This window comes from Talpa europaea, assembly GCF_964194135.1.
Source record: "Talpa europaea genome assembly, chromosome: 2".
Lineage (NCBI taxonomy): Eukaryota > Metazoa > Chordata > Mammalia > Eulipotyphla > Talpidae > Talpa > Talpa europaea.
The window spans coordinates 41,922,893-41,949,597 of record NC_140068.1 but is presented as its reverse complement, the minus strand read 5'-3'; the positions used below and the strand labels follow the sequence as shown (position 1 = coordinate 41,949,597).

Genomic DNA, 26,705 nt, shown 5'->3' with positions numbered 1-26,705 from the left:
ACCAAAATCAAAATAAACGCTGCCATGTTAACCTCCCCACGGATCTCTCACCCATGTTGGTTTCAAGGGTCCTCTTCCATGTCCTCCAAGTCCTGGTACCAGTCCAGGCCGAGAAGCAAGCACAGCTTCCTCACATGTCTCTGCTTCCCATGCCTCCTCCAGCTCTCCTTCTTGCTCTCCATCTTCTTGAAGTCTCCTCCAGCTTCTCCTCCCTGCTCAGCTCACCCTTCCTTGGGTGGGGCAGGAAACCTGGAACCACCCTTCCCCTGAGGACCATCCGGTAAAAATGAGTGGAGCTCTAACTGCAATGTTGAAGCCCTGAGCACAAAAGCCGCTTTCTTGAGAGAGCAGAATATAAGCAGAAGAGGCTGGATAACTGATAAAGTCCCCTATGCCATCCCTGGACTGCCCTCCTCCAGGCTTCTATTATGTGAGAGAGAAACCTGCGCCCACCTTGTTTAAGCAACTATTTAGGGGAGCTTCTATTACTTGCAACTGAACCTCAACCTGATACTTTCCTCTGATCCAATAAGCTGTGACCAGAGAGACAATTGCATGTGCCCAGGTACTGAGTCCCCAAGTCTGAATGGAATTCCCAGGAACACAGGACCTGGCCAGAGCAGGCAAACTGTTTAGAGTATTCAACATACTATTACCTCTGGGTGTGTGTAGAAGGGAAATACTGGGATGCATGAAGAGTTTTGGGGACAGCTAATAATGTAGATTGGGCATCCGGGCAAAAACTATATATAATTCCAGAGAAACCAGCTATGAGTGGTGGGTTGTGGGGACAGAATCAAGTGCCCTGAGCAGAAGGAAGTCAATTGGTCTGCTAGTAATTGAAGAAATATTGGTTACATTTTTTTTCAGAGATCTGGTTAACTCACTCCTTTTGGCTTCTTAAAGGTGACTTATAGGTGGCAAAGTCACTTTAAGATAATAAAGCCCCCAGGCCTGGTAACAAACAGCTGAGGTTTTTCAAGAAAGGGCCCACTTCCACATTTCAATCAGTTTTTCCTGAGTGAATGATAACTGCAGGAAACGGGCTTTAAATATGTCTCCATCTTTCATACCCTGAAGAATAAAGATGAGAAAAATCAAGGGGAAGGTACTGGAAGTGCTACATTCATTGCAAATATCTGATGAGTTCTGAGACTCCTGCAGAGGTTTCCCAGAACAACAACTCCCAGGAGATACAGGTCCCACCACCCTTTCTTCCTTATCTCTAAAAGCTCTTAATGGACTGAGAAAAAATTAGTGCAAACATCAGTTGGTTTGCCTGCACCCAGTCAATAAAAAGAACTACAATATATGTCCTTTTAAAAATAGTCTTTCTTCTATACAGCTGGGGCCTACTGGCCTCTGGCCTTTCTGTTAAACTTCTTTTCTTCCTAAGCAAATAAAATCTTTAAAAGTAGGTATATCACCTTTGTCTGCCGAAGACAGTGCCTGCACCCTGCCTGCAAAGCCTTCGCCCTCAAAGCTGTCACCATCTTTAGGTCACAGGCTCAGCAGGTTCCAGCTTAACCACAAATGTCAGACACCTGAAAGCAGCCATTCAAAAAGAGATCAGTTGTTCTCCATGTTCACAAAAATTTTTAAATAGAAAACAGAGGGTTGGGGGACGGCTGCCTATTCAGGCCTTAACAGAACACTATAGACCCAACTTACCTTAACAGAAAATCTTCTTAGAAACAAAGACCAGCCAAAAGAGAAGAGCAACAGCTATTTATTCACAGCTTGCTGTGGCACGGAAGGGGGCCGCTGTCACTGCAAGGCAGGCAGAGGAGGGAGAAAGCTATTTATAGTGGAAAAAAGGAAGACTGCAGGTGTGCCCTGGTTGGAGGTGGTCAGTGTAGGGATGTTGGAAACTGATTAAAAAGAAAGGGGTATCCTATGTGGCACATATTGGGGGGGGGGTGCATATTTGACTTTCTCTGGTAGGTCCTAAAAGGAAAATAGAACAAAAGCTAGGGGAGCTGTCAGTTATCAATCAAGTCCTGGCCATTTAAAGCTGGTTGTAACAAGAATGAGTTGTTTGGCTGTCTGGATTGCTACTGAGATAGCAATTTAGCTTCCTGCAGGGGTGGACTATAGCAAATGGCTCCTGGACCTGGTTGGTTTCCTGGGCAGGTTGTTGCAGCTAATGAGGTCAAAGGTCTGTTTTTATATGTGATCTGCCCATTGTTTGTATATTCAGTCTCTTTTCTGCCCGGCCAGTGAGGTGATTCCCAGCATTTCTAGATGCCATTGGGGGAGGCAGCTAATTATTTTTTTTATGTTTATATAATTAAATATTTATTTATTTTTAAATTTTATTTCCCATACAATTGCAACCCCCTTATTTTGACCCCAACTCCTCCTTTCCCCGTGCCCCAACCCCCATAGTGTGTCTCTGGTTCATAGTTGTTTGTTGATTTTGATTTTTTCTTTCTTATATTCTTTTTCCTGGTCCCTTATTTAGGTTTTCTAGATTCCTGCTATGAGTGAGACCATCGGTATTTTTCTTTTTCTTTCTGGCTTGTTTCGCTGAGCATGATCCCTTCCAGCTCCATCCATGTTGCTGCAAATTGCATGTGTTTATCTTTTTTGAATGCTGAGTAATAATCCATGGTATATATGTACCACATCTTCTTGATCCAGTCATCTATTTTGGGGCATTTGGGTTGTTTCCATAGCTATTGTAAATAGTGCTGCTATAAACATAGGGGTGCAGGTGCCCTTTGGAATTAATGTTTCTGTGTCCTTTGGGTAAATACCTAGGAGTGGAATTGCTGGATCATATGGAAGCTCATCTTTAGCAGGTTAAGGAATCTCCACACAGCTCTCCATAGTGGTTGGACCAGTTTGCACTCCCACCAACAGTGCAGGAGAGTTCCTTTTTTCTCCACAACCTCGCCAACATTTGTTGTTGCTAGTTTTTTTAATATGTGCCATTCTCACTGGTATGAGATGGTATCTCATTGTAGTTTTGATTTGCATTTCCCTGATTACAAGTGATATTGAATACTTTTTCATATGCCTGTTGGCCATTTGTGTTTGGAGGCAGCTAATTTTTGTAGGTTATGTAGGTGTCCAAAAAAAGGCTGGTCCACTCTGGTGCACAGAGAATTTTTTGAGCTAAGAGCAATGAACTCTCTAGAGACTGTGAGAAACTTTTGTGCTTGTCTGAGTTCTTGACTCTTCCCCAAACTAAGAAATGATAGTTATATCTAAGCTTTCTCCCTTCCCCAATAAATGAAGCAACCACTGCTTCTTTCTATGACCTGGAAGAATGTAGTTTGGAGGTGTCATCCAGGTATAAGTGTTATCAGTAGACATGTTCTCTCTATGGAAGAATCTCTTTTTTTTTTTTTAAGAATCTCATCTTTAAGGAGTAAAGATGTATTCAGCCTCCCCCTTGTCATCTGTAGTCCACCTCCCCTCTCCTTGGTGCCTCTGGCACCTCAACTCAGGATTTATAGCCCTTTTCCCCTAGTTTATGGCAAGATCAGCATAGTCATTGTAGCTTCCCTGCATGTTATGAAACTGATTGTTGTTGTTTTTTTTCTTACTAACCTATCTGATGCTGTTTTGATTACTCATTCAGCCTGAGAACGAATCCAGAGAGCAGTGGGGAGTTTTCCCCTGCACCCCAACAGCCACCCTGTTCAAAGCCTAAGGATAGCTTGTTTAGAGGTTCTAGCAGGGGAGTGCAGCTACCAGTACACCCTTGACCCAAGACCCGGGAGGGATGCACGTGGAGCGGTGAGGGAGGAAGGGACACCCGCCTAGCCAGCCAGATCAGCCGAATCAACCCTGGCGATCAATGGGGTGACAGATGTCGCAGCCAGATCGCCCTCACATTGGGGTCAAAATAAGAGGGTTGTAATTGTATGGGGAATATAAAAATAAAATTTAAATTAAAAAAAATAAACTGAAAAACAAAAAACAAAGCCTAAGGATATACTGCTTATATGAACCCTTAGTTTGATGCCCCAAGACCCAGAGGTGCAGAGGAAGATAGAGCTTATGGCAGCAGCAGAGCCCTGTCAGCAGAGGAGGGAGTAGTGCTCAGTGATTCTCAGTCCCAGCTGCCAGTTATGACCTGAGACTGCTTTGAACAAACACTGATATTGGGGCCCCACCCCACCCCAAAGATTCTAATATGAGAGAGCAGGACTGAGCATCAGTAAATTTTTAGGACTCCCTAAGTGATGCTCACATGCAGCCCAGGCTGGCAGCTACTGACCAAAATGAATCAACCTTTCAGAGAGACGGGGGCATGCGGCCATGACCACTTTCGCAGGAAGTTCTCAACCTTTTAGTCTTGTAATGTTGGGCTTTAGAAATAGAGTAGCAAATAGACAATGGCCATAGAGGGTAAGCCTACCTACATAAAATAAAATAAGGAACAAAACTGCTGCCGAAATGAATATACCTATTCTGAGCAGCCTGTTTTTATTTTTATTTTTAACCATTAAAAATGTATTCCCCCTGAAAAAAAAAAAAGTATTCCCCCTATTTAAAATGCCATTTTAGGGCCTCCCCAGTAGCGCGGAGGTTGAGCGCTGGGTTGCGAAGGAGGTTGAGCGCTGGGTTGCGAAGCTGCCCCCGCAGCCTCTGCAGCGCCGGTTCGATCCCCGGCTGCTCCCCGGCCACCGGAGGAGTCCCACATGGCGCGCAGACCTCTCCTGCCGCCCGCTGCTCCCCTCAGCAGTGTACTTCGGTCCTTCTGCCTGCTCTGCTCCCCGCTCTGGCTCTGGTGAATTCTCTCACCCTCCCGCGCTCCTGACTGTACCCAGTGCTTGTATAAATAAATAAATAAATCTTAAAATAAAATAAAAATGCCATTTTATCATGACATTATTCCTCACTGGTTGTGATGACTATTTTTTTTTTCATTCTTGCACGTTTCTCAAACCTCTAAACAGAATTCAGAAATTCTATATGTAAAAATTGTATTTTGAGCATAGGCACTCCAAAATCTCAAAAGAATCACGCATTCATTCCACACAGCTAGTATTCATTTTTTATTTCTAGTCATTTCTAAATTTCAACTGTGCCAGTATATCTGAATCTGAGGCAACACCACCCCCTGGTGGAAATCAATTAAAAAAATCCACATTTGGTTTAACTGGAGTGCTTTAAGATCACGAAATACTTGGCAGTCTCTCTCTCTCTCTCTCCCTCCCTCCCTCCCCCTCTATCTCTGTCTCTCTTCCCTCTCCCCTCCACAGAATGTTCTCTAAAAAATGGAGCTGTCTTAGGGCCTTTCTCACTTTCTCATTGCCAGCCCCCACCCCCGTACCCCCCAAGATGTCCAAAATAGAACTTATTATCACTAAACAAGCTGTCTCCCAAAAGAGTTTAAATTAAAATTACATCTATTTCTCCAACTCTTCCTCCTTGCCTCAGTGAATAACACCTAATTGACCATTCACTCAAATAAAAAACCCTCCTAACATAGACAACACACGTAAACAGATTAAAATCCCAGAGTCAGGAAACCAGATTAGAGATATTTAATTCAGCAATTCCCAAACTCATTGATCATGATACACATTTCCCCTAATCCTCATATTTTTTAGCAACTTGCAGAAAATTCTTTGGTTACATTTCATTCTGAATGCTTGCTCCACCTTAATTAGTAAATTAGCCATTGGCTTCACATGCTATTCAATCTTCAAAAATGCTTAGGCAAAGTCAAACATCCAACAAGTCAGCTCTCAATCATTTGTGGTAATGGAAAGCACGATCCAGGTGATTGATCTCAGACAACTAATTGAGTTTATGCTACCTTGATAGGCAATGTCATCCCCGGCCTCTACCATCGTGACCAGTCGAGGGGAGGAAGCAGTTGTCACTAGTACTAGCAGAAATCATGCTTTGTCGTCCATTAAATATGATAAGTCTGTATTGCATGATCACTGTATAATTTTATTTAGAGAGACTGTAATGCTCACTTTACTATAACCTATAAGCATCACGGACAGCTCTGCAGCTGACAGTGAGTTAAGAGTTTTCCATACATTGTCTCTTCCTGTGGATTTACAAGCCAAAAAGTATCAAGACCCCTATAGCTTTCACCCTCTGTATAAATCAACACATATCTTTGGGTACCAAACCTAAAAGAAATCTTGCTTTATAAGAAATATTTTAAATAAAAACAGAGTTTATGCCCCATCACATTACTGCTAGACTTAAATCTACTGCTGGGTTAGTACTAGATTAGATTAGCATAGCAGTAAATCTACTAAGGCATAAAGCATCTCTTCTAAAACTGAAGACAAGGACATTTTTAATGAAACTTTCAAGCATGAAAAGTTATTTGAATCTTTTCTGGTGCCTAGCTTGTTTCGGTCAACAGTCTCCAGTGCTGTTTGCCATCATTTTATGTCACTTATAGCTGTGACTTGGGAACAGTGGTCCTGAGGGTATGGACACACTCCTTTACCAACCTGGCAGCCTCCAGAGCTGAACCCCAGTGCACAGAGATACCCCCGCTGCCATGACCATAATGATGGACCACAAGCAGCCTCTGGCCATCCCGGACGAGCAGCTCTTTCTGCAGCCGCACGCCTGGCCTACAGGGTCTCAATCCCACCTTCTCCCTTATGTTGCGGGCTCCATGGAGGGAGGGCTCGAGAGCACAGCACCGGGAAAGAATATCTCTGCTAACTTCTGCATCTGGTGACAGATTCCAGTCTCCTTTTTGCCTAGTTCCTCCCAGGGTTACGCTGGATGCACCGGGGTAAATATACATCAGCCCACTCCCATCTCGGATAAAATGCTTCACCCAGGGAGCGTGGACTTTGAGCACTTGGCCCCTTACAGGGAAAATCGTCAAGTCTCCTGCAAGCTTTCTGCTTCCAAGTCCTGAACAGTTGACCACGATGTCAAAGGACGGGTGAAGCTCCCACAGGTCTTCTATTCGTCGTGTTAGCATCAGTGCGCCATCTCCTGTTAACCTGAGGGGAAGGAGAGACAGTGAGGGGACCTCTTTCAGGACATAATACAGAATGTGAAACAGAGTCCAAGCCAGATCTAGCCATCCACCTCCTGGCATCGGTGGAAAGTGAGGATTCCTAAAGTTGAACCAAAATAAAAACCCATCTCAAAAATTCAAAACTAAGAAATTTATATGCCTTTTCCTGTGGAACCAAGCATAAGCATTCTTTTTTTTTTTTTTTTAAAGAGGCTTTTTTTTTATTTATTTATTTGTTTGTTCGTTTTGTTTATACATGCACTGGGTACAGTCAGAAGCACGGGGGAGGGTGAGAGAATTCACCAGAGCCAGAGCGGGCAACAGAGCAGGCAGACTGAAGTACACTGCTGAGGGGAGCAGTGGGCGCCAGGAGAGGTCTGCGCGCCATGTGGGACCCTCCTCTGGTGGCCGGGGAGCAGCCGGGGATCGAACCGGCGTTGCAGAGGCTGCGGGCAGCTTCGCAACCCAGCGCACAACCACTGCGCCACAGGGGAGGCCCAAGCATAAGTATTCTCAGCCATTGCTTTGTGTAACTGCCATTTTAGAATTTTAGGTTTTGCTGGGGAAAGACTGCATTCCAGAGACAGTTTCGACCCTCACTCCACCCTTACTCTCTGGTCACCAATGAGGGCGAACTTGCTGTAACTGGAACTGCAGGTTGGAGCTGCATCTTGGCCTGGCCAGTCAGCTTAGAATGATAGCCTGGCAAAGTTGGAGAGCACATCCTTGTAGCCAATGAGTAACTGCCAGCATAATTTAACCTTATTAAAAGACCCCTGCTTCCTTTGTTAGAGGCTCTCTGCTCTCGGTATCTGCCACTGCATTGGTAGGTGCCATGAACCCGGACTCGAGTCTGAAATAAACTCCCTTTTGTGTTTGCATCAGCTGTCTTTGGGTTCTTGGAGGCTATGCTCACCAAGTCTGCTGACCTTGGGCACAACATTTCCCTTTTTTTTTTTTTTTTTTGTTTCATAGTTTCTACATCATTATTGAGTCATTTAGTTAACACCTGAATTTACTGCCTTGGACATTTTGCCTCATGTTGTTAATTGTTGGTTGTTCTTTTGCAAAAGAACTAGTCTCCCCAACTAGACAATTGGTACAGGGATTGTGTGCCCCCCCCATTCTGTCTGTCACAGGGGTGTTAACATGAGATTAACACAAAGTATCTTCAGCTGATAAACTAAGTGCCAATTGTGATCGGTAGTGATGTTTTTTGGACTAAGTATAATCAATAACAAAAAGAAATGGCTTGCCCAGCTCCTATAATCTCTTTAATTTTGGTAAAATCACATAACATAAAATTCACCATTGTTATAATTTTAATACCTTAACATTGTTACATAACCACCACCACCCTCCATCTGCAGACCATTTCATCTTGCAAAACTGAAAGTCTTAACAGTAACTCCCAAGGCCTATAGATGTGATGTCAGGGCTTCTGTTGAATGCCTGAGAGCAAGGCACTGCCAAGAGACAGGAAAGATGTGGGAGGCACAGTGCCCTTCCTCAAGGGCTGGCAAAGGAACTGGGAGATGGAAGGGCAAATAGGTAGCAGAATGATGTAAATGAGAGGTGATATAGAATCAGAACTCACAGGTTAAAATCTCATATCTCTCTCACATTGTCTTTAAGAATTTGGCCAACTCACGTCACATCTTACCCACAGTTTCCTGATGTGTCCCAGGAATGAAGCCTTCCCTGCCTGCCTCAGAGGATGGCTGTGAAATTCCAATGAAATGGTGGGCAGGAGGGTACTTCACAAGATATTAAGCACAATAAATTCTAGGGGACTAATGCCAATAAAATAAATTTCTCAGCAGAAGAGTCTATGTCATATGCTTCTCACCACCCCCATGACCTCGTACCTTAGTCCCCAATACCTTCGGCACTTGACCTAAGCGTCTACCAATACTGAAGACAACATGACATCCTGGCTTGGTATATGATGGTGCTTTTTATGTGTTGACTTGATTAACCATGGGATGCCCAAGTATTAAGGTGTTCCTCTGAGGTTATTTTTAGGTGAAATTATATTTTAAATTGTCAGTATGAGTAAAGCAGATTGCCCTCCTAATGTGGGTGGGTCCTATCCAATTAGTTGAAAGCGTGATTAGAACAAAAATGCTGACCTCCTCCTATCAGACTCCCCTGGAACTGCAACATGGGCTTTTTCCTGCCCTCAGACTCAAATTAAAACATTAGCTCTTGGGTCTCCCTTATGGCACAAGGGGTTAAGCACCACACTACGAAGCAATCCACAGCCTCTGCAGCATGAGTTCGATCCCCAGCTGGCCAGGAAGAAACCCACATGGCGCAGCAGACCTCTCCCGTCTAGCCCGCAGCTCCTCTCAGCAATATATTTCAGTCAGTCTTCCTATTCTGTTCCCCACTCTGTCTCTGGTGAGTCCTCTCACCCCCCTGCATCTCTGCTCTGTACCCCAGCTCTTGTATGTATAAATAAATAAATCTTAAAAAAAAACAAAAAAAAACATTAGCTTTTCCTGGGTCTCAAGACAACCAGCTTTCAGACTGGAACTACACCATCACCTCTCCTGGAGAGGGATCATCACAGGGCCCTCAGAAACGCAGCATGAAGCATCCTCCGTGTCACCAAAGCAGGACAATCCTGGTCTGGTTGGCATGATTTGCCTATTTAAGATGCCTGACAAAGAGACAGGCTCACATGACATATTGCCTCTAATTCATTTCCTGGAAGGGGCAAATAAAAAGCAGCAAAATATGACTTCACTGGCCGAAGATATTAAATAAGATCTATGTAGCCAATTAAATCGCTGAGGGTTTTGTTTTATTTGTTTTGGATATTTTGAGCATTATTTCTTTTGAGAGGGAGATGATCCCTTTTGTTCTTTGGACAACGCCAAAGATCTAATTTGTGGTTTAAAAAAATAGTTTTTCTATTGTTTCAGTAGGAGAACATTTACATTGAAAGCCTTGTTGTATGGTTTGCTGAGTGAAATACCTGGTTTTGATTGGGAACATTGCAGGCTGAGCACTCTCGTTGTGTGGAAGAGGCAGGAGGCAAGAAAACAGACCCTGGGGGTGAGGAACAGGCAAGGATTATGTGGCTTCCCAGCAGGGCCTCCAGGTGAGAAGAGTGGGTGGCAATCTACACTTAGCCCTGAGGGTCTCACCCCCTCACTGTGGTGCGGCCCTGCCTCCTACCTGGCCTGAAATCCTGGCTGGAAATGGAGGTTCAGGGAGTTCCTACCCTACAAAGGCTCCCACCCGAGGGCAGGGGATCCGGCAGGGGATCCACGGCCCTTTTCCTTCTCCACTTTGAACTTTTGGCCAGAGGCCAGTCCCTGATGGAATGGGGGACAGATAATCCCAGTTGTCTGGCAGGGCCTCATATTGGGGAACAGGAGGAAGCCTGTGATATCGGGAATACAGGGGAGGCGCTAAAAGAGGAAGGATGGCTGGGCCAAGCCTCCCTCTTAAAGCTTTGTGCAGCAGATTGCCTAGACTTTCTGTCTGAGGCACTCATGTCCCAGCCTGCTGTCATGGTGGACATGTATATCAAACAAATGAAAAAGGCCTTTGTGGGGCACAAGAACAGTGCCTAAGGCTTCCTCTTACTGACTCTGGCACCTAAAAATAGACAGCAGCTTGTTTCCAGGCCTGAACTCCAGCCCTGTGGGGTTGCCGTCAGGAAGAGGCCCTCACCGACACCAAGTCCCATTCTCTTGGGTTATTTCAAGTAGAATAAATTGCTAAGAGCAGATTTCCAACTAATGAGAGGGCAACGTGATTTTTCCAAGACCTTTACCCCATGGTTAGTGGTTAGGCCTCAAAGTGAGATTATTATGGAAATAAAGAGTCAGTTTTCTATTAGGTGCTACTTTAGAATCAGGCAGAACAAATTACTCAGATAAAATTTGTTTCCATGTGAAGATGGCTGAGGGTGGCCCCAGAACTAAAAGACTCATTCTCAGCAAGAGCGGCGGCGCATCAGGGACCATGACCATGCTGGGGATTGGTCCTCACTCGAAGTCCAGCCTGGGACACCCACCCTCTCCCCACCTCCACCCCTACTCCACCTAGGAGAAGTTCCTACTGCCTAGAGCAGCTCCAAGCAAACTGGAAAACTTCAGAAGACTCCTCAGAGGAGGAGTCATTTAAGGAGGGAGGGGGGAGGCTGGCTTCCTGCTTCTGCCCCTCCCACAGCAACATCCCTTCTGCCATTTCTTCAGGTGCCTCATTCTCCTTCTCTGCCCCATCAAAACTGTCCCCATCTCTCCCAAGAACCTCATCTACTATTCATCCTTTACAACAAACTGACAGTAACGTGCCTTGCCTCCCAGGAATAATTTCTGTTTAAGTCCTCTGTCTAGACTTTAGAGGCATTCATTGTTCAGTGACAGACGGGGAGAACTCTCCTTGCCTCCCACCCCCATTACTGTTGCTAAGACTCAGAACACTCTGGCTAATATCAGCTGGACAGGCTTCCTTTGCTATCCAAAAGCAGAGCATTTGGAAGGTTAGTTCTAGGATGTGAGAATGCTGAAAATTATTCCATATAAACTGATGGTAACAGTGTTCCCAAAGCCAAAAAGTAACCTACCAAATCTTATCAAATAGGATGCTCTACTTTCAGATTGTGGGGGAACCCGTTCCTTCCTTCCATTGGGTCACCTAGAGGACCCAGTTCTGGCCTTTCTAGCTGCCTGAGAAATGAGGATGTGTGGCTGAGGGGTATGCTCTGTCAGAGCCCTCTCCCTCACTTCCAGGCCATGAGCTAGGGACCCAGAGCCCCCATATTCCTCTGCCCACTTCCAGGGCCTGCATTGTCTTCTCCTGAGGGACAGACCATGCCATTGTGTGTGCATCCCAAGCCAGAGGGGTGGGTGTGGATGGAGCTTGAGTGTGTGGGCACGGAAGGCCCCTCACTGCCATGTCACGGTGCAGCACGCCTGGGAAGCCAAGACTTCCACATGTAAACTCGGTCTTCAGGTAGTTGCAGGCATATTTATAAAGGTAAAAGGATACATTATATCTTACAGAGCGGCTTGTTAGTTTAACTTGAACCTTTCAAATATTTGCACATCACACTGCACTTCAGTTTTTTTTCCTTTCCCAGACTGGGCAGGTAAAGGAGGGTCTAATGTTGAGTGTGTTCTCTAGCTACATCAAGAATTGCAACAGAGGGAAACTTCAGGGATAGAGGGAAAAGGAAGAAAGGAGTCAAGGCTCTTATTTCTACACCAAACCCATACATTTAAATTGTGACATTGCCTCGGGTTTGTAGTAAGGAAAATATAGGGTGAAATATTCAAGGAAAGAAAATGTTTTTCCTCTCAAAATTAAGGTTTGTGGAATCTTGTTGTACCCAAAAGCAGATACATGCAAACATAGCTTCATACAAACATAGCTGGAACTAGTAAATTAATATACTCCATATAATTTGATAAAAGGTAAAAGTGAGAAGAGCGGGGCCTCCCTGGTGGCACAAGGGGTTAAGCACTGCATTATGAAGCAATCCGCAGCCTCTGCAGCACAAGTTCCATCCCTGGCCAGCCTGGGAGCAACCCACATGACGCAGCAGACCTCTCCTTTCTCACCCACTGCTCCCCTCAGCAGTGTATTTCACTCAGTCTGCCTGTTCTGTGCCCCACTCTGTCTCTGGTGAATCCTCTCACTCGCTGCATCTCTGGCCTGTACCCCAGCTCTTGTATGCATAAATAAATACATCTTTTTAAAAAAGAGCATTTAAAAGAGAAGAGCATTTAAAAACTACAAAAATATTAGCAAGGATGTAAAAAAAATTTAAAAATTAAAATAAAAAAATTTACAAAAATAAATCATGATACTCCTGACACATGCCTAATAGACTTAGGCTCTCTCCTCTGTGCTCCCCATCTAACCTCATAAATCTGTGCTCAGCCCTCACCAGATGTGTCACTGTAATTGTTACTATAGGTAAGCACATATATACACACCTATACACCATCTCTCACAATTAACTACAAACTCTTTAAGAAAAGTGATCATATTTTAGCCTTTTTTTAAAACCAGCTTCTAGGGCCTCCCCGGTGGCGCAGCGGTTGAGCGCTGGGTTGCGAAACTGCGCGCGGCCTCTGCGGCGCCGGTTCGATCCCCGGCTGCTCCCCGGCCACCAGAGGAGGGTCCCACATGGCGTGCAGACCTCTCCTGCCGCCCGCTGCTCCCCTCAGCAGTGTACTTCGGTCCTTCTGCCTGCTCTACTCCCCGCTCTGGCTCTGGTGAATTCTCTCACCCTCCCGCGCTTCTGACTGTACCCAGTGCATGTATAAACAAAACAAACAAACAAACAAACCAGCAAACAAATAAATAAAGCATGCCTCTATAAAAAAAAAAAAAAAAAAAAAAAAAAAAACCAGCTTCTAGCATCATATCTCATATATATTTAGGGGTTTAACGAAGAATTAATTAATGAACTATATGAATCAATTATCCTACACCTTATATCTGGAACCAGATCATTGTTATCTCAAGTCACTTTTCCAATATTTATACAATAATTCACATTGTTCCTATTCATCTACCAAATAAACAGATGTGGAGATTAAAAGGCCAATGTTTCATAACCAGCAACATGCTTGTAATTTCCATGCTAAACTAAAAATAGATTTACTGATGTTTCTCCAGTAAAGATACTCCTGAGGTGCTTCCTAACTGGAAACAGGAATTTCTGAAAAATAAGCCAAAATGCAAGTTCAAGGTATTTGGGGTTAAATGTGATCAGGAAGCAATTACCTAATTTAGATAAGTCCTCAGTTCTAGAGTTCTTATTTATAACAAAGAAATAAATAGGAAAATAGCTATTTTCTTTGTCACTAATGAGAAAAGAAATTCAAATTTCTTGTCTATAGTGAAAGGAAGAGATTCGTGGAAAGAGATGAGGGTGGGATAGATTTGGTGTTAATAGAGAGTAGACTATAATTTATAATAAGCATAAGTCTCTCATCCAAAGAACTAGAGCACATCATATAATTTTTTAGCTGAAAGCATAACTTCCCCATTTCATAGATGAGGAGACTAAATGATGTCTCAATGAGTGGGTTTTACTGGCAGGGGCAGGGCGGGGTGTTGGGGCACTAACTCCTGCATGGAGGTGCATGCTAGGGGATAGAATTGGGGATGTGACTCCCTCCTGAGGAACAGGCACTGCCTTTAGATGGCTTTATGGGGCCCCAGTCATTTGTGAGCAACCGGACTCAGCAAAAAAAGAGTTCAGTAAAAAAGGCCATTGAGGATTTTCAGTTTATGTTTCATGAGTTCCTATGAAGTTACTTACAGCTGAGAGATAAAGGAAGCAGCCAAGAGCCATTTCTACCAACCTTTTCTCCAACCACGGGAGATAGACAGCACCTTCACACTTCAGGGTGGTGAAAGACTGGCCAAATACATGTTGGGGGAATCTCTTCAGCTCTGCCTCTGTCATTTTTCGAAATCCCAGAACCACATCAGCCCAGAATGGCACTTCCTCGGTAGGAGCAGTTCTAAATATCTGCCAACTGAAACACAGGAGACAGAAAATCTTCCTGATTTAATTCCTTAGTTTTATAAGTAGTACATCTCTAGTGAACGCCATGTGACAATCTGTAAAGTCTTTAAAAATCACACTTCTAGGACACAGGAACAGGAAAAGATCTGATTTTCTGGGGTTCAGATGCCTAGCAGCTAAATTTAAAATGCTTGGGATTGGGGAACTAAGATATTCAAAAAGCAGTGTGTCTTTTGAAGATTGAATTTGGTTCTTTTTCTAAAAAGCTCCTATCTGATTTTCTTTCTTTATTTACAATCACGGATTTTTGAGGAAATGTTTTCCTGTTTGGCATAATGCTTGGCATAAATGGTAAGCAAATCCTCAAAAGTTTATAGGTTGGCCTCAATTCTGAACAAAATATCTAAACTAGAATGAGCAGTGGTGGATATGCAGGAAGCACAGGTACAAGTTATGAATTAAGTTGTAAGTCGTCACATTCAGCTCTCCAGAAGAGAAGCCTAGAGTCTTCAGTAAGAGTCCTGGCCTTCCTAAGTCACCTGCATGGCTAGTGGTGGGTGGGGCTGCAAGAATATTTCTTGTTAATAGGAAGCTTGCCAATAGCTGCTAGGGATGTGGTTGGATTTGTAAGTACTGGGTTGTTTTCATCACTAGAAATAAATGCAAATCATGGCTGCAGGAAAATAGCAAGGAAATTCATTTCAGTGCAGTACATTAAGTCGATAATGATGTGGTCATTAATATACCAGAATTTCTCTCTCTAGTAATTCATTCAAAGCAGCACTCCATGGAAGGTATAGTGTTTGTGGCAGAGCTCTAGGCTGGGCCCTCTTGTGGCCTCATTCTGCTACTATTGCTGGGCTGATTGCCTAGCTGATTGCTGGGCTACTATTGCCCTCTTCATCATCTATAGACCACCTGAACTCCACAACCAGATCCAGACCCAGGTTGCCTACTCCCTGCTCTTAAGTATACTTTAACCACCCTCCACTCTTCCCTACCTCTTATCCAGTTCATGAAATGGTACTCCATCCACCCAGATGCTAATACTGGAAACCCAGTGTCATCCTCCCTCACCTCCTACATGCCATCAACTCTCAATCCCATAAAATTTCCTCTTAAGCATTTCTCAAATCCATCTGTTCTCTATTAACACCTAATCTATTCCACCCTCATCTTTTTCCACAAATCTTTTCCTTACCCTATAGACGAAATATTTTGAAAAGTAAATATGATGAGTTACTTTACTGTGTAAACTCTCCATTACTCTGGACTTTTTAGTTCTCCAACAATCGCCTTAGACCCAGGTCAATACGTAGACTGTTCCCTTACTAAAATGCTGCAGGTCAATATGTAGACTGCCCCCTCCGTTCCCGCTCTGTCTCTGCCTCCTTCACCTCCACAACATCATCAGACTAACCTACATTCATGCGCATGGTCTTTGCTGAAACTTTTTTATAGGTGGCTACTCATAACTTCCCAGTTATACTTCCAGACATATGTTTCCAGAGCACCCCGTTCTCATCCCTTGGAAGTTCATGTCTCATTTGTAATTCATTAGATTTATGACATTCCCTACAGATTACAAACTACAGGAAGGCAGGACCACGTCCATCTTTCTTAAAAATTCACTCAGACATGGGCCTTCCCAGTGGCGCAGCGGTTGAGCACTGGGTTGCGAAGCTGCCCACAGCCTCTGCAGCTCCGGTTCGATCCCCAGCTGCTCCCCGGCCACCGGAGGAGGGTCCCACATGGCGCGCAGACCTCTCCTGCCGCCCGCTGCTCCCCTCAGCAGTGTACCTTGCTCCTTCTGCCTGTTCTGCTCCCCGCTCTGGCTCTGGTGAATTCTCTCACCCTCCCACACTTCTGACTGTACCCAGTGCTTGTATAAATAAATAATTTTTTTTTTAAAAAAAAAGAATAGCTTAAAGTATATAATTTTTATCTCCTCAGAGGTGGCAAAATCTTACTCTTAGAAGGACATTTGAATTTTGGACATAGCCATGTCTAAAGTTTGTGAATTTAACTGAGGCCTGTTGGCTTTGAACAAAAGCAAAGTATGGTCATAAATCAATGAGAATAATTTTTCTATGTTGCCCCTCAGCTGTGTTTGGAGACAGTTATTATATCAATCCAACTTCAGAAGGTAGTGAAGAAAAAAGTCCTTAATTTGGGTAGGGACTTTGGGAAACTAGTGATGTCGACATTGGTTGGTGTTTGTGATGGTAAAAGGAGGCAAGAAGAAGAGAGTAGAAATCTACTACAGGTGTGTACATTAGCAGAAAAGTCAGCAGTCAGCCTAATCTCAAAAGAGGAGAGAGAATAATTATTTTGTAACATTATAAAAGATGTTTTGAGAACTTACTAAAAGGTGCGCATCTCTCTGCTTTCCAGAAGGCTACAGAGCATGCCTGTTTTGTCACATAAGTACCACAGCTGACTCGTGTTATCAAATGACATCAAGATATAAGTTTAAAGTGACTGGATGCTTAGTGATCTCTGTTTAAGAAGATGTGGAAAGTTATTGTCATCCTTTAAGTGCTACATTGTATTAGAATGTTAAATAGGATTTACTTTAATGCTTTCACTTAATCATGCATGTCTCTGAAATCAAATGCTATAATAAAAATCCAATGTAAGTGTGCTAAATGTTGCAAAAATATTTTTTGGAGGAGTGAGAGGAAAAAAAAGAAAAAAATATTTTTACTTTTTGGAAACCTCTCAAGACACCATATAAGATGGCCCTGTATCTTGGACATCTGCACCCATTCCAATGCCACACCAGTTTGCTTTCCATCAATCACATCATACCTTCAAACCACTGCAAAGTCCCTGGAGAAATTCAAAATCGTACTTGTAATGAGAAACTATAACATCTATTTATTGTTAAAAAGTCTAATACTGTAACTTGTGTTTCTTGAATTCTTTGGAGTAAAGTCTAAAATGTTCTAAATCCTCCTTCATCTAATTCAGCTTTCTGTTCACACCAGATACTCAATAATATTTTATGTTGAATTTAAAAGCTTAGTAAGATCACCATAAATTCTAAAATGACATCAGATTTTTTCTCTTACCCAGACACCAGACAAACACCAGCATCTCTGGCTTCTGCGGAAGTGGCAATACCAAACAGGTAATCAAAGGTCTCTCTAAACCACTGCTTCTGCTTGGGAATGGGTGTGTCTGTAGTCACAGAGAAAAGCAACAGGCAGCTGTAAGAAGACAGTATCACCGTCACTAGGATGCGCTGTGACTGGAATGTGAGCTCTTTCCTAGAAACTGGAGTTGGGGTGGAGGAGAACAAAAAGGTCGGGAGGAACATTTATATAAAGTACCACATTATGGTGACCCAAGTTTTGAATGTTCACACATGCCGTCCATATCTGCTCATATCACGATTAATCATTAGAGGGCAAAACAACCAATCAGGCAAAATCTGGCATGCAAGCCAGCTGGAAAGAGACCTTAGACATTAGGTATATTCCAGAGGGCCTTGAAGTGTTCACAGACAATCTGAACAGAAGTAGTTCATGGCTGCAGTATCCAGCTGGTCACATAGTTGAGGTGATAGGAAAAAAGACCCAGGTCTCTTTCCTGGAGGCTGAAAACATGATGGGTGACAAGAGATCTGTGGGGTGCAGTTCAGCGAGGACAGATATCAGACCACACATCTGTGGGAAGCACAGGGAGCCCACCCTCCTGATACAAGGGAACAGGCCGCACTGTGGAGGCTGGTTCCTTGAAAATGGCCCCTCCATCTGCCTCCACTCCATGAATCATTGACCAGCTTAGAGTACCATTCCTGGGGCCAGAAATCCTGAAGCCCAAACAACACAATTTGGAGAGAACAGAAACTATGCAGGAGGAAGAAACTTTTAAAACTATTAATAACTTCAGAAAAATAAGAAAAGGTATTACAACCACAAACATAAATAAGATGTTGAAACAAAGAGAAATTTGGAAAATAAAGCAAAGAACCTTGGAATATTCAGAATGGTATCAAAGAAGTAAAGGAAATAATTCAAGAAGGTGAAACACAGAATTGAGAAAAATCTCCCAGAAAGTATAATAAAAAAAAGGAAGGGGAACCAGTCTGGAAACAGGAGTGGAGGGACAGGGGGAAGCTAAGATAGTTGAGAATCTAGGAGGTCCAGTATAATACCTATCCCAGAGAGACACATCAAAGGGAGGTGTCAAGAACAGTAATTTGAAAACTACTTCTCAAACTGAAAAAAATGAATCTAAGGACAATGTTCATGGTCCAGATTGTGGGGTTTTGTAATAAATCTTGTAACCATTTACTTAAACTATTTGCACATATAACTTTAATAAAAAAGTAAAAGCTAAAACTAAAGGCGATGAAAGAATGAAAATGAGGAAGAAGAGACAGTCTATTTAATCCTCCTCTTGTTTCATGTGAAGAATACAGAATGGACAGTGTGGACACATTTTTAAAAATTCAGTGCGAAGGGGCGGAGCAACATGGCGGCAAGGAGACGCTGCGAGTAAGATCTCCCATTAAAAAAAGTTAATAGGGAGGAAAAGCGGCAGGTCCCAGTGAGAACTGGGACACGGAAGATAAACGGACGACTCCAGCAAACTGCCCGAAGAAGAAAGTTGCCATAAAAGAGGACGAGAAGGGAGGGAAGCGCAGAACCCTGCTCCCCTCCCCCGCCCACAGAGGCGGCACTCTCCGACCGGCAGAGAGGAGGAAAACAACAAACCAAAACGCCCAACAAGAAAAACGGACACAGCAAGTGGGACTGTGAGTGGAAAGGAACTATTGCAGCCACCACACCCCGTGAACGGGAGCTGAGGCGAACCCTGCAGGATCCGCCGCGGAGGTGAGCTCCACGCGCCATTAAAAAGAGAGCCCCGCCCCCCAGGAGGAGACCAGCACCAGCACACAGCCCCGGCCGCCCAGCCCGGTAAGCTTGCGCGAAAGCGGTGCTCGGATTGCAGCTGCCCAGGTCCCCGCGCCTGCGACCTAGGCTTGCGGGGAGACGGCGGAGGCCCTCCCTGAGTGAGCAGGAACAAGGCGCCCAGGCAGGGGAGCGGGATTCAAAAGGCGCCATTCCCGCGCCACTGATCTGGGCTACAGCCCGCGTCCTGGAACTGAGGGCTTTGGAACTGAGACCCGGGCGGAGGCCCTCCCCGAGTGAGCAGGAACAAGGCGCCCAGGCAGGGGAGCGGGATTCAAAAGGCGCCATTCCCGCGCCACTGATCTGGGCTACAGCCCGCGTCCTGGAACTGAGGGCTGTGGAACTGAGACCCGGGCGGAGGCCCTCCCTGAGTGAGCAGGAACAAGGCGCCCAGGCAGGGGAGCGGGATTCAAAAGGCGCCATTCCCGCGCCACTGATCTGGGCTACAGCCCGCGCCCTGGAACTGAGGGCTTTGGAACTGAGACCCGGGGCACGAAATTAGGGGCGTGGGTTCCCCACGACGGTGGGGCACAAGACAGACACAGCACCCTAAAGCCGTTGAGGTGTACCCTACCATCCCCGCTCTGCTCCCTGTCCCACGGGGTGGAAAATCAGCTCCCCAAGGGCTCTAGGAGAGATCTCTGGTGCCACCTAGCGACTTGACCCCAGCACAGGCTACTGAAGGAGCTAGTGGCCAGCTGGGGAGTTAGCCCACACCGGGCCCCTTCTGAACAAGTAGTCTGAGCCCACAGGGAGAGCGAGCACCCACAGCCGGGGCAGACCAGGCGCGCAGAATAGAGTGCCTGAGACCAGAAGCGCAGGGAGTGTGTCCCACATCACCATTTTAGAACAGGGACATTTCTTCAGTAAAGACTACCTGCAGAAGGCTTCCCCAGGAGCCAGAGGTGAGCGGGGGAAGTTCGCCCACGCCAGACCCCCTCTGGCCTGCAGTCCAAGCCCAGAGGGGAGCAGGAACCCACCGCCGGGGCAGACCAGGCGCACAGGGGAGTGTGTCCCCACATCGGCATTTTAGAACAGGGACCTCTCTCCAGTAAAGGCTGCTTGAAACTGACAGATGACTCCTGGAAGAACCAGAGGGGAACAGAGAAGCCCACCCAAGATGCCGGCAAGTCCCAACAACACAGTGTCCCAACGCATACGGCAAATTAGAAAACAGACAGTAGGGAGGAGAAGAACCACACGCAACCTAGCAACTCTCCAGAGAAAAAGCACACCACAAAAAGAAAGCCAGCCCCCAGATTGCAACGACAATAACTTGGAAGAATTTCTGAGCCTTCCAGAAAGAGAATTTAAAATTGCCGTGATTAAAAAACTGACAGAAGTCATAAAGGAAAACAATGATAAGGGAAAAATAATCAACGATCAGAAGAATGCAATTGAGTCCCTAGAGAGGGAAAACAATGGTCAGAAGAAAGAAATTGAGTCCCTAAAGAGGGAAGTAAAAGAAATGCAGGAGATCAAAGAATTAATGGAAGAACTAAAGAATTCTGGAAAAAGCAATGAAAGCAGAATAGATGAAATGGAAGAACGAATAAGTAATCTTGAAGACACAGAAATAAAAAGAACCAAAACAGAGAAGGAAAGAGAAGTACGAAGGAAAAAGAACGAAGAAAGACTTCGGGAACTATCTGACTCCATGAGGAAAGGAAATATAAGAGTTATAGGAATACCAGAAGGAGAGGAGAGAGATGTAGGAACAGAGAAAATATTCAAAGAGATAATTGAAGAGAACTTCCCAAATGTGAAGAAGGAGCTGAAAATTGATATACAAGAAGCAAGAAGAACACCAAACTTCCACGACGAAAGGAAAAATACAGCAAGACACATAATAGTAAAGCTCCCAAGAATCCAGGACAAGGAAAAAATAATGAAGCTGGCAAGAGGGAAGAAACAGATAACATTCAAAGGAAAACCAATCAGGCTGACATCAGACTTCTCCGAAGAAACACTACGGGCAAGGAGAGAGTGGAGGGACATAGTCAACAGACTCCAAGAAAACAGATGCCAACCAAGAATACTCTATCCCGCAAAGCTCTCCTTCCTCTTTGAAGAAAGAATATGGACCTTCCCAGACAAACAGAAACTCCGGAATTTCATTGCAACTAAACCCCCACTCCAAAAAATACTACAAGGAGTCCTAAAGCCAGAACCTCAGAGCGACGAATAACAATGAAAGAAGGCCAAAAAAAAAAAAAAGTTATTAAAAGAATAAATAAATAAAATCAAAGGAAAGACAAACACAATGGCAAATACAGATGTTAACATATCAATATTAACTCTAAATGTAAATGGACTAAACTCTTCAATAAAAAGACACAGAGTTGCAGCCTGGATTAAGAAACAAAACCCAACCTTTTGCTGTCTCCAGGAAACACATTTAGCTACAAAAGATAAAAATAGGCTCAAAGTCAAAGGATGGAAAACAATCCTACAAGCAAATGGGCCAAAAAAGAAAGCAGGAACAGCTATACTTATATCAGATAAAACAGATTTCAAACTCAAAAAGATAAAAAGAGACCCCAATGGTCACTACATTATGATCAAGGGGACAATACTTCAAGAAGAAATAACACTAATTAACATATACTCACCAAACGAAGGAGCACCAAAATATATCAGACAACTGTTGTCCTCTCTGAAAACAGACATCAGAGAAAACACATACGTAGTGGGAGACTTCAACACACCACTATCAACAATGGATAGATCAACAAGACAAAAAATAAGTAAAGAAACCAAAGCTCTAAATAAAGACCTAGAGCAATTGGGCTTAACAGACATCTATAGAACACTAAACCCCAAAAAAACGGAGTACACATTTTTCTCAAGCGCACACGGATCATTCTCCAGGATCGATCACATACTGGGGCACAAGACAAACATCAACAGATACACCAAGATTGAAATCATATCAACCATCTTTTCTGACCATGAAGGCATCAAACTAGAAATAAACCATAAAAAGAAGGCAAGGAACTTTCCTACCTCATGGAGATTAAAAACCACACTACTGGAAGACCATTGGACTAATGAGGAGATCAAAGAAGAAATTAAAAAATTTTTTGAATTGAACGACAAGGAGGACACCAATATCCTAAATGTATGGGATGCAGCAAAAGCAGTAATAAGAGGAAAATATATAGCAATAGAAGCTCACATCAAGAAACAAGAAAGAACGCAAAGAAACAACCTAATCTCGAAGCTCAAAGATCTAGAAAAAGAACAACAAGAAAACCCCAAAACCAGTAGAAGAAAAGAAATAATAAAAACCAAAGCAGAAATAAATGAAATTGAAACTAAAAAAACAATCCAAAAGATCAATGAAACCAAGAGCTGGTTCTTTGAAAAAATCAATAAAATAGACAAACCCCTAGCCAGGCTCACAAAGGAAAAAAGGGAGAAAGCACAAATAAACAGGATCATCAATGAAAGAGGAGAAATCACAACGGACACAGCAGAAATCAAAAGAATAATCAGTAACTACTATGAACAGTTATATGGAAACAAGTTTAACAATCTAGAGGAGATGGACAAATTCCTACAACTCTACAATCACCCAAAGCTAGATAAAGAAGAAATAGAACACCTAAACAGACCAATTACAATTAGCGAAATTGAAATGGTAATCAAAAACCTCCCCAAAAACAAAAGCCCAGGACCTGATGGATTTATAAATGAATTCTACCAAACATTCAGAGACGAATTAGTGCCTATCCTTCACAAACTCTTCCAAAAAATTGAGAAGGAAGGGACAATACCAAACACGTTCTATGAAGCCAACATTACACTAATACCAAAACCGAACAAGGACAACACAAAAAAGGAAAACTACAGGCCAATCTCCCTAATGAACACTGATGCAAAAATCCTCAATAAAATTTTAGCTATCAGAATCCAACAATGTATCCATAAGATAATTCACCACGACCAAGTTGGATTCATTCCAGGGGCACAAGGATGGTTTAACATCCGAAAATCAATCAACGTTATCCAACACATCAATAAAAAGAAATATAAAAACTATATGATAATATCAATAGATGCTGAGAAAGCTTTCGACAAAGTACAACACCCATTCATGATAAAAGCCCTTGAAGTTCTTGGGATACAAGGAACATACCTCAACATCATAAAGGCCATCTATGACAAGCCAACAGCCAGTATCATTCTCAATGGTGAAAAGCTGAAAGCAATTCCATTAAGATCTGGAACAAGACAAGGATGTCCACTCTCACCATTGCTTTTCAATATAATACTGGAAGTCCTAGCCAGGGCAATAAGACAAGAGAAAGACATCCAAGGAATCCAAATAGGAAAAGAAGAAGTCAAACTATCACTATTTGCAGACGATATGATATTATACATAGAGAACCCCAAAAACTCCACAGAAAAGCTAATTCAACTCATCAATCAGTTCAGTAAAGTGGCAGGATACAAAATCAACACGCAAAAGTCAGTAGCCTTCCTATACACAAACAATAAATCTGAAGAAGAAGAAATCAAAAAGACCATCCCTTTTGTTATTGAAACAAAAAAAATCAAATATTTGGGAATAAATCTAACAAAAGAGGTAAAGGACCTATACAAAGAAAACTATAAAACACTGTTAAAAGAAATAGAAGAAGACACAAAGAAATGGAGAGACATCCCCTGCTCATGGATTGGAAGAATAAACATTATTAAAATGGCCATCCTTCCAAAAGCAATATACAGATTCAATGCTATTCCAATCAAAATTTCAATGTCATTCTTCAAAGAAATAGAACAATTATTGATGAAATTCATATGGAATCACAAAAAACCCCGAATAGCCAAAGCTCTCCTGAAAAAAAAAGAAGGGAATGGAGGCATCAGACTCCCAGACTTCAAACTATACTACAAAGCCATAATCATCAAAACTGCATGGTATTGGAACAAGAACAGACATACAGACCAATGGAATCGAATAGAAAATCCAGAAATAAACCCACAGATTTATGGTCAACTAATCTTTGACAAAGGAGCAAAGACTATGCATTGGAGCAAAGAAAGTTTGTTCAATAAATGGTGCTGGGAAAACTGGGTCGCTACATGCAAAAGAATGAAGCTTGACCACCACCTCACACCATACACAAAAATCAACTCAAAATGGATTAAAGAACTAGACATAAGACCTGAAACCATAAAATATATAGAAGGAAATATAGGCAAAACACTACGTGATTTGCACATCAAAGACATCTTTACAGACACATCACCCAAAGCAGTGATAGTGAAGGCAAAGATAAACAGCTGGGACTATATCAAATTAAAGAGCTTTTGCACAGCAAAAGAGACAATAACAAAAACAAAGAGAAACCCCACCAACTGGGAGAACATTTTTGCACCCAACACTAATGATAAAGGACTGATCACAAAAATCTGCAAAGAGCTGATGAGACTCAACAACAACAAAGAAAATAATCCAGTCAAAAAATGGGCAGAAGAGCTTAAAAGAAACTTCTCTGAAGAGGAAATGCAAATGGCCAACAGGCATATGAAAAAATGTTCAACATCACTTGTCATCAGGGAAATGCAAATCAAAACTACCATGAGATACCATCTTACACCAGTGAGAATGGCACATATTAAAAAAACTAGCAACAACAAATGTTGGCGAGGGTGTGGAGAAAAAGGAACTCTTCTGCACTGTTGGTGGGAGTGCAAACTGGTCCAACCACTGTGGAAAGCTGTGTGGAGATTTCTGGACCTACTAAACATAGAGCTTCCATATGACCCAGCAATTCCACTCCTAGGTATGTACCCAAAGGACACAGAAACATCAATTCCAAAGAACACCTGCACCCCTATGTTTATAGCAGCACTGTTTACAATAGCTAAGCTTTGGAAACAACCCAAATGCCCAAAAATAGATGACTGGATCAAGAAGATGTGGTACATATATACCATGGAATATTACTCAGCATTCAAAAAAGATAAACACATGCAATTTGCTGCAACATGGATGGCGCTGGAAGGGATCATGCTCAGCGAAATAAGCCAAAAAGAAAAAGAAAAATACCGGATGGTCTCACTCATAGCAGGAATCTAGAAAACTTAAATAATGGACCAGGAAAATGAATAACTATAAGAAAGTGAAAATCAAAATCAACAAAAAACTATGAACCAGAGACACTTTTAGGGGGGCGGGGGCGGGAGGGGAGGGATTGGGGTCAGAATGGGGGGCTGCAATTGTATGGGGAATATAACAATAAAATTTATTTAAAAAAAAAAAAAAAAAAAAAAAAAAAAATTCAGTGCATCTTCAGACCTACATACATACTGATATTGACTGATTGTGTTCATACTGGCTTAGAATTTAGGATTATTTTAGACCCATTGTAAATAATTTCCACTCACTGGTGTGAGTGGAAGTCTTAGGTGTTGCCAAGTGCAGTAGCCATTTGTGCTGTTCACACAAGACTTCTGGCTGCTCCTTCTGGGAGCCTATCCAGAAGGAGCATTTCCTGGCTTCCTTCTGAGAGGCAGGTGCATGTGACCAGCTCCTGGGAGCTATCTTCTGAAGTGATCATCATCGTTCCCAGGTCAGAGTCTCATTGCTGAGGCAATGAGAGGTTGGTTCAGAAGTCTCTTCCCCAAGGCACCCACACTAAGCACACTCAAGCCTACAGCTGCTCCATCAGGTTAGGTCCCTGGATGACAAGCAGAACCCTTGCTAATGCTTAATCGACATGTAGTGTCTTTCAACTGCTAAGATTTAGAGGTTGTTTTTGTACTGCTGTGTAAGTAAGCCTTTCCCAACAGGGGAGTCAGTAGGGTGTTTGTTAAATCTGCACATTATACCTATATGCATACAGTTGTCTTTGTCCAAAGAATTCCATTAGATCATTCTATCTAACATCTTTCATATCTGACATATCCTTCTCACCTGGATAAGCATGAGGAATAAGCATTCCAGCCGCCACATCACTCGTAGTCTCGGGAGTAAACTTGTCTGAAATGACTGTAATGGAGCATCCTGGGACCAGTCTGGAAATGCACACAGCAGTGGACAGCCCCATCACACCTGCCCCCACAACTGCAATCCGGACTGTCTCCATGGGTCTGTGAGAAAGGAGAGGGGAGGGTGGGCAATAAACCTTGCAAAAGGGGCTACTCCCTCCGGCACAAAGCTTGACGCTGCGTGTTCTTTCCTTAGGTCCAAAAAAGGCTCTGACTATAAAACCTATCCTGTCAGCATTTTTTCCACTAGATAGTGGGATCTGGGCAACAAAGGTTCAATGGAGTTTTAGACATTAGCGCAAAGCCA

At 43.3% G+C, this 26,705-nt stretch overlaps 1 protein-coding gene across 2 annotated transcripts; it reads right to left on the bottom strand.

The window, feature by feature from the left end:
* Positions 1-6,382: 6,382 nt before the first annotated feature.
* On the bottom strand, positions 6,383-26,496 carry DDO (D-aspartate oxidase; the record flags this gene model as incomplete). Of its 2 annotated transcripts, XM_084228308.1 has the most annotated exons (4): positions 6,383-6,950; positions 14,308-14,484; positions 17,549-17,657; positions 26,325-26,496. In XM_084228308.1, 4 exons carry the CDS (start codon positions 26,494-26,496, stop codon positions 6,383-6,385), a joined length of 1,026 nt encoding a protein of 341 aa, XP_084084434.1. The 2 variants fall into 2 exon arrangements, with proteins under 2 accessions (XP_084084434.1, XP_084084435.1); XM_084228309.1 differs by lacking the exon at positions 14,308-14,484.
* Between the last annotated feature and the right edge of the window lie 209 nt (positions 26,497-26,705).